Here is an 8,851-nt window from a genome sequence, read left to right as displayed (position 1 = left end):
TTTTTTTTTTTTTGAGGTGAAGTATCACTCTGTCGCCCAGGCTGGAATGCAGCGGCATGATCTGGGCTCACTGCAACCTCCATCTCTTGGGTTCAAGGGATCCTCCTGCCTCAGCCTCCCAAATAACTAGGACTACAGGCTTCTACCACCACACCTGGCTAATTTTTGTACTTTTAGTATAGATGGGGTTTCACCATGTTGTCCATGCTGGTCTCAAACTCTTGACCTCAGCTGATCCACCTGCCTCAGCCTCCCAAAGTACTGGGATTACAGGTGTGAGCCACCATGCCCGACCAAAAAAAAGCTATTTTTCTACTCTGGTTGACTAGCAGAGGAAATCATAAGGTAGCTCCACCATACCAAAGACACCAAAAAAATGGCCCAGCAAAATTGTTAGTGGTAAACTCTGGCTGAATTTGCTTGTCGTATAGTAAGAACGGTTAGAGATTAATGGCTGGGCGTGGTGGCTCACGCTTGCATTCCCAGCACTTTGAGAGACCAACTCAGGTGGATCACTTGAGGTCAGGAGTTTGAGACCAGCCTGGCCAACATGGTGAAGCCCCATCTCTACTAAAAATACAAAAATTAGCCTGGCGTGGTGGCACACGCCTGTAATCCCAGCTACACGGAGCTGAGGCAGGAGAATCAGTGAACTAAGATGGTGCCATTGTACTCCAGCCTGGGCAATAGAGTAAGACTCTGTCTTAAAAACAAAAAAACAAAAACAAAAACAAAACAACAACAAAAAAAACCTGGTAGAGATTAGCACATGAACTCAATCTACACATCTGGCTTTTAAATACAGGGCAGAGGTTGGTGGTGTTCAATGTAGTAGAAACACAGTAACCTTGGGAAGATTTTAGTCATTCAGGTTAGTCTGTCTCTCTCCAGATTTATCTCCTACCTTGATCAAATTTATTTGATTTAGTGGTCATTTGTTCATTCAATGGAGGCATCATGTGGATCAAGACAGAGCACTTATAGGTTAAATCTCCAGCTGGTCAACAGCCTAGGCTCTAATGTGGCATACTGTATTCAGAACGAAGCATCAGTTGCACCTCCGAAATTTTTATCTACTTAACCCAGGGAGACCCAACGGAGCTCTTCCTGATGTCTCTGGGAAATTATTAGTTAATGCTAAGAATTCCTGGCCAGGCGCAGTGGGTCATGCCTATAACCCCAGCACTTTGGGAGGCCAAGGCAGGAGGGATCACTTGAGGCCAGGAGTTCAAGACCAGCCTGTGCAACATGGTAAGACCTTTGTCTCTATCAAAAAAAAAAAAAAACAAAGAATTCTCTGCCAACAACTTACATGGCTGGGTTTGCTCCCTTTCCCAAACAATCTAAGTAGAGTCTATGTATGTCCTACCATAAGAGAGGTGCATGAGAAACATTCCATAGGCAGCTATTTCCAATGCCACTTGCTGGGCAGCAGTCTGATTTAGGTAGTTCTGGGGACAGTGAGACACCCTGCACAATAACCACCAACATGGACATGCTGGGTTTTGTTGGCATTGGTTTTTAAAGAACATACTCCTGGCTGGGCACAGTGGTTCACGCCTGTAATCCCAGCACTTTGAGAGGCCAAGGCAGGAGGACTGATTGAGCTTGAGACCAGCCTGGGCAACATGGCAAAACCCCATCACTAACAAAGAAATACAAAAATTAGCCAGGTGTGGCGGTATGTGCCTGTAATCCCAGCTACTCAGGAGGCTAAGATGGGACAATTGCTTGAGCCTAGGCGGCAAGAGGTTGCAGTGAGCTGAGAATGTGCTACTACACTCCAGCTTGGGCAAAGAGCCAGACTCTGTCTCCAAAAAAAAAAAAAAAAAGAAAAAAAAAAAAAAAAAAAATCCTGTTCTTAAAGCACATAAATGTTAAATATGCACATATAGTAACACAATTTCTAAAAACAGAAATAATTATAGAATAAAAGTATTATAGTTGAGTTTAACAATGTAGTCAGTCCTCCTAAGTCAAAGATAGATTATGGCAAACAATAGGAAATTCATTTTTGAAAAAAATTATAATTACTACAGATCAATGAAAACACCGATATGTTAAAAGGATGTATACCTGGTCTGCACAGTAACTGGTAAGTACCATCTTATATCCACTACGGTTTGGAAATACCCCTTTTTCTTTTTAGCTATCGGACCCACAGCCTGCAACAACTGGCTCTGGGTTCAGGATTCTGTCAGTGTTCTGTGCAAATCTGAGCTCTCTAGTTAAAAAATCTGTGAGTGTAAACGTGAGAAAATAACCCTAGTAGTCAAAGTGTCAGGATATAATATAAAAGAACAACATTATCATTCAACAAAAACTTGAAATTATCAAACAAGTAGAAAAGATACTAAGGCAATATTGGTTTGATTCAATCAGCAACAAGTTTAGAGACTGCCAATGTCTTAAGGAATCTGCCAAAAACCAAACCAAAACAAAACAAAACATTTGTCTCTGAAATTTAAAAAATGAATTGTAGATTTCTGAAACAGGGTTTGTGATCCTGGGCAATGCTAAGATTACTTGCCAGAGAGAAGAAGATACTGAAAGGTGAATGTAGAAGCCAACTAGGAGGAAATGTGGCTATTTGATAACTGCTTAGAATGTGATGATTGGTATTTTATGCTGTTGTATTATTTACTGAATATTTTAACCAGAATTTTAACTTCTTCACACCCAGTTGTAGACTGTAAGTTAATATTACATGCATTTTAATTTCTTAACTACCCCTAAAGTATTTTCAAGATTAAGAAAGCTAACTTCTTAATAGCAACTTAATTGTAAGTATTGTCTTACCATCAGAGAAGAGATGCTCTCTTTCAACAAATAGCTGTAGAAGCTTCCTCAGCTCATACTGGGTCTTACACTGCTGTAGCATAAGCTTCAAAAGGAAACACACCTGATCCTCCAGCCACATGGCAGGGATGACAGGGTGGACCTTTGTGGCTGCTGTGTTAAGCTATGAAAGGAAAAGAGAGGCTTAGGGAAAGCAGTTTCATGAGAATAGCAAATCAAAACCTCCAAATCTGGGAACCTCTAAGAAACCTAAAATTCCCTCAAAAGCTATCTCCTGTCACAAAGGGAGGCGCTTACTCAGGTCCTTTCCAACGGCAGGAACTGGTAATGGGGCTCGGAGGGCTGGCAAAAACAAGCCCTTCTCAGCAGCTCTGCACATTGTCTCTTTGTGGGAAGTTCTGGTATAGAGCTGCATGTGTGAAAAAGATGGGCAAGAGTCTTCAAGACTGAATATTAACTATCGAATTAATTAATGTAAAATAATCCCACTTAGTGACTGTCAAATTAATGCTGCTTTGAGTTGCTGTGAAATTAACCAGATGTTTCACTTAGCAGCTTTTTTTGGGGGGGGGGGGCCAGGACACAGAGTCTTACTCTGTCACCCAGGCTGGAGTGCAGCGGTATGGTCTCTGCAACCTCCGCCTCCCAGGTTCAAGAGATTCTCCTGCGTTAGTCTCCTGAGTAGCTGGGATTATAGACACCCACCAGCACGCCCAGCTAATTTTTCTATTTTTAGTAGAGATGGGGTTTCACCATGTTGGCCAGGCTGGTCTTGAACTCCTGACCTTGTGATCTGCCTGCCTCAACCTCCCAAAGTGCTGGGATTACAGGCATGAGCCACCATGCCTGGCCAGCAGCTTCTTAAGGGGGGGGATGTAGGCCTGCCCCTGAATCCAGAAGATTTTAAATTCACATTATAAAAACTGCTTAGAAAGACTTGCCTAACATCACGTGTATACTTTTGTAACAAACCTGCATGTTCTGCACATGTACCACAGAACTGAAAGTATGATTTAAAAAAAAAAAAAAAAAAAGACTTGCCTAACATTACTTAGCTAATTCTACCACTTTGCTTTTAGTTTATTCTTGTTAGAGAAGGGTCTCACTTAAGAAGCCTGGATTTATATTATTTCAACTGAATTCTAAAAATATTAATAGGAAGATGAATTCAAGTGGCAGGTTGCATTTCTACAAGTAGGTATGGCAAAAATATCTTCTAGGATGCTGCAGGAAAAGGCAGACTTCAGAGGAATGGTGCTTTCTTACCTGCTGCTGCTTTTTTTTTTTTTTTTTCTTTCCTTTGTGTTGGTGGAGAACAGGGTCTCACTATGTTCTGTTGCCCAGGCTGGTCAAATTCCTGGCCTTATGCCATCCTCCCGCCTCTGCCTCCCTAAGTGCTGGGATTACAGGTATGACAACTGCACCCCACAGATGCTTCTTTTGTGACTTCATTCTTGTTTTTTCTTTGGCTCTTGCTTCAATTCATATCATTTTCGGAAGACTAACATTTGGTTCTCAGTCACTATAGTCTCGTTGTTCACTCTAGACTTCATGCAACATAATCACAAAAATTACTGGGTCTTTTGGTGAAACAGAAATTTAACTGTCTGGTTTCAAAAAATGTATATGTTAATAGGCACCAAATTCAGTACCTCTGTGCCTAGTACTGTGTTAGGCCCTAGTCTTGGCTGGATACTTCCTGTATACCTCTGAACGCACTATAAACGTCACTCTCAAGGTAAGTTTAATATGCACAGACTTTGTGGCTGTGATGTAGGTTTTAGAAGACAATATTCCCTTCAGTGGAATTCTCAAGACTGCCAAGATCTTAAAGGAATAGGTTATAAAATCTATGTCACATTACTGTTATCTTCTTATCCCTACTTGGAACGAATTTCCTTCTCTATCCTCTTTCGGATTCCGAGGTCAGGAATTCAAGACTAACCTGGCCAACGTGGTGAAACCCCGTCTCCACTAAAAATGCAAAAATTAGCCGGATGTCGTGGCGCGTGCCCGTATTTCAGCTACCTTAGCACACCCTGTGTGGTCCTCCCTGTAGATTTCTAATCCTCCTCTCAAATTCCAACAGGACTTACCTACTCGTAAGTAAAAAGAAGATAATTTGCTTTTGCAGCCTCTCCCTTAATGCAAAGTATTTACAGGAATTACATCGGTAGTCAGCTCATTAAATTAGCTACTATTCCTGCTTAGACATTGTTCCTGAATGCTTCCTGTAAACACGGTGACTGGATTTTGATGTTTAGAAGAGCAAAAGTACTTCTACATATTTTTTTTTTTTTTAAAGTTTCTTGATTCTTTATCCTCCTGAGTGTCTCCTTGTTAAAATTGGCTGGGATTAGGCCACTAGTCCTTAGTCCTTAATTACTTATATACCTAACTCTATTGCTCTAAGAAGATGAACTAATGTGAGCAGATGATGGAACTGGTTAAAGGAAAAAAATACATTGAAGTGAAGGACTGAGGCAAGGATGGGAGCAAATGTACTGCTCTTTTGCAGAGGCTGGAGCAGGGCTAGTCAGGCAAGAATAAGAAGATACCTGGGAGGTATCCATCCAGCCATAAGGAGTAATAGGCTAAGGAAATTAATGTGTCTCTTTTCTGTGGTTTCAGAATCCTAGGCATATTCAAATAACTGATTTGGTGGTTTCCAATATGTAAGTTTCAAAGCTTCATTACGGTTAAGGCCAATGTGGCCAGACATGGTGGCTCATGCCTGTAATTCCAGCATTTTGAGAGGCTGAGGTGGCAGGATTGCTTGAGGCAAGGAGTTCCAAACCAGCCTGGGCAACAAAGCAAGACTTCATCTTTATTAAAAAAAGTGTTAAAAATGACTGGGTGCAGTGGCTCATGCCTGTAATCTCAGCACTTTGGGAGGCTGAGGTGGGTGGATCACTTGAGGTCAGGAGTTTGAGACCAGCCTGACCGACACGGTGAAACCCCATCTCTACTAAAAATACAAAAAATTAGCTGGGCATGGTGGTGGGTGCCTGTAATTCCAGCTACTTGGGAGGCCGAGACAGGAGAACCACTTGAATCTGGGAGGCGGAGGCAACAGTGAGCCAAGATCACACCACTGTATTCCAGCCTGGGCGACAGGGCCAGACTGTCTCAAAGGGAAAAAAAAAAAGACAACAATTAAAAATCATCCAGCATGGTGGCATATACCTGTGGCATGTGCCTGTCATCCCAGCTACTTGGGAGGCTGAGGCAGGAGGATCTCATGAGTCCAGGAGTTCAAGGCTGCAATAAGCTATGATCATACCACTGTGCCTGGGTAACTGAGTGAGACACCAAGTCTTTTAAAAAAAAAAAAAAAAAATGGGGTGGTGGTGCTGGGCATGTTGGCTCATACCTGTAATCCCAGCACTTTGGGAGGCCAAGGTGGGTGGATCATGAGGTAAGGAGTTCAAGACTAACCTGGCCAACATGTTGAAACCCCCATGTCCACTAAAAATGCAAAAATTAGCCAGGTGTGGTGGCATGTGCCTGTAAGTCCCCCCAAATTAGCCAGGTGTGGTTGGCAAGTGCCTGTAGTCCCAGCTACTTGGGAGGCTTAGGCAGAAGAATCGCTCGAACCCAGGAGGCAGAGGCTGCAGTGAGCCGAGACTGTCCACTGCACTCCAGTCTGGGCAACAGATCGAGAGGGCAAAAACCTCTACTGAAATTCTACTGGTACATACTTTTATCTTATTTATCATAAAGCCTTTTAGGATAGAAAAGGCAAAAGGGCTAAAAATCCCAAACAAGACTAACACATACTTCCACTTTTTTTTTTTTTTTTTTTTATAACTTAGTCTGTCTTTTCTTAAGTCAAACAAGACTTAAACAGGCATCTGAATAGGTAAAGCCTGAAACTGACCACATAGGTCAACATCATTTGGACAGGGACAACTAGGATTGTTGATGGAAAAAACCATTCTATTTTTTTGTTTGTTTTGAGAAAGAGTCTCACTCTGTTGACAGGTACCAGCCTGGAGTGCAGTGCCATGATCTTGGCTCACTGCAACCTCCACCTCCTGGGTTCAAGCAATTCTCCTGCCTCAGCCTCTCGAGTAGCTGGGACTACAGGTGCATGCCACCGCACCCAGCTAATTTTTGTATTTTTTAGTAGAGATGGGGTTTCACCCTGTTGGCCAGGATGGTCTCGATCTCTTGACCTTGTGATCCGGCCGCCTCAGCTTCCCAAAGCGTTGGGATTACAGGCGTGAGCCACCGCGCCCGGCCATTCTATTCTTTTCTTTTTTGAGACAGGGTCTTGCTCTGTCACCCAGGCTGGAGCGCAGTAGCATGATTTTGGCTCACCACAACCTTGATCTCCTAAGTTGATCCTCCTGCCTCAGTCCCTCAGAGTAGCTGCGACTACAAGCATATGCCACCATGCCTGGCTAATATTTTTTTTTTTTTTTTTTTATAGACAGAGTCTCACTTTATTGCCCAGACTGGAGTGCAATGGCATGATCTCAGTTCACTACAATCTTTGCCTCCCGAGTTCAAGCTGTTCTCCTGCCTCAGCCTCCCCAGTTGCTGGACTTCAGGCGAATGCCACCACGCCCAGATAATTTTTGTGTTTTTAGTAGAGACGGGGTTTCACCATGTTGGCCAGGCTGGTTTCGAACTCCTGACTTTGTGATCCACCTGCCTTGGCCTCCCAATTTTTGTATTTTTTTAAAGCTTTTTTTTTAACCAAATACCCAGACTTCAAGGAGATAAATTTGTGTTTTCTGTGGAAACGGGGTTTTGCCATGTCACCCAGGCTGATCCTGAACTCCTAGACTCAAGTGATCCATTTGCCTTGGCCGCTCAAAGTGCTGAGAATACAGGTGTGAGCCACCATACCCAGTCCATTATTTTCTGTCACAGTGAATAAAACAGAATTAAACATCCTTCACTCTCAGCACTGCTGCAGTTATCCTGGATTGGCAAAATCTGGCCCATGTATCACCATTCTCCTCTCTAGTGCCTACAGCAGATACTATTAATTTCTTTTTCAGTCAGCCTGGCTGAAGCTCACTGAAGCTTACCAGGATACTGATCACAGTTATCACATTACATAAAACTTCTCAGTTCATGTTCTGAAACTGGTAAGCTGCTGTGAGGTCACTGCCACTCCTACCCCAGTTTTTCCATCTCTGGAATGGTATAAATGATATCGTTTGAATTATATACCATAGAACCACTATTCTCCTGCTACCCTATCCTAACTACTAGCAGACAACAGGCTGTCCATGCCAGCCAATTTCAGATCAGTGAGAAAGAACACCATAACTGCAACTTACCATTTCAAGGCTCTTTTGAAACTCCAGAAGTTTAGCTTCGGCTTCTTTATAATTCTTGAAGAACATACACAGTTCATACATCTCTATCACCAACAGTAATGGGGAATCCTTTGACAAAGAGTTTGAAAAAAAAATTACAAAATTTTGAACTTAAAAATTTTTCAAATAATGTCAAATAAAAGAATGTTAAAAATATTCTTAATAATGTAGGGCACGGTAGCTCACGCATTTAATGCCAGCACTTTGGGAGGCCAAGGCAGGGGGATCACTTGAGGCCAGGAGTTCAAGACCACCCTGGCCAACACAACAAAACCCCATCTCTACTTAAAACATAAAAAATTAGCCAGGCATGGTAGTACACGCCTGCAATCCCAGCTACTCCAGAGGATGAGGCATGAGAATCCCTTGAACCTGGGAGGTGGAGGTTGCAATGATTGCCAAGACTGCCACTGCACTCCATTCTGGGTGACAGAATGTGATTCTGTCTCAAATAAATAAATAAATAAATAATAAAAATAATTAGCCGAGTGTGGTGGCATGTGCCTATTAGTCCCAGCTACTCGAGAAGCTGAGGGAGGACCACTTGAACCTGGAGGTCGAAGCTGTAGCTATGATCATGTCACTGCATTCCAGCCTGGGCAACACAGCAAAACTCTACCTCAAAAAACAAAATGCTATTATCAATAGCTTCACAGGTTAAATCATGTACATTAAAAAGAAAGTTAAATATATTTTCTTTTTTTTTTTTTTTTTTT

At 42.4% G+C, this 8,851-nt stretch overlaps 1 protein-coding gene across 1 annotated transcript in view; it reads right to left on the bottom strand.

Moving 5' to 3' along the window:
- SPG11 (SPG11 vesicle trafficking associated, spatacsin) overlaps positions 1-8,851 on the bottom strand; it is a 100,396-nt gene that overhangs the window by 21,621 nt on the left and 69,924 nt on the right. The window contains exons 27-28 of the mRNA XM_037744117.1: positions 8,097-8,204; positions 2,800-2,962 (exon numbers count right to left, since the gene is read on the bottom strand). Coding sequence (XP_037600045.1) covers positions 2,800-2,962; positions 8,097-8,204 — 271 coding nt within the window. The remainder of the gene's footprint in view (positions 1-2,799; positions 2,963-8,096; positions 8,205-8,851) is intronic.

This window comes from Cebus imitator, unplaced genomic scaffold, assembly GCF_001604975.1.
Source record: "Cebus imitator isolate Cc_AM_T3 unplaced genomic scaffold, Cebus_imitator-1.0 Scaffold9, whole genome shotgun sequence".
NCBI lineage: Eukaryota > Metazoa > Chordata > Mammalia > Primates > Cebidae > Cebus > Cebus imitator.
The sequence above is the reverse complement of the archived record's forward strand: the minus strand, read 5'-3'. Positions and strand labels throughout refer to the sequence as shown.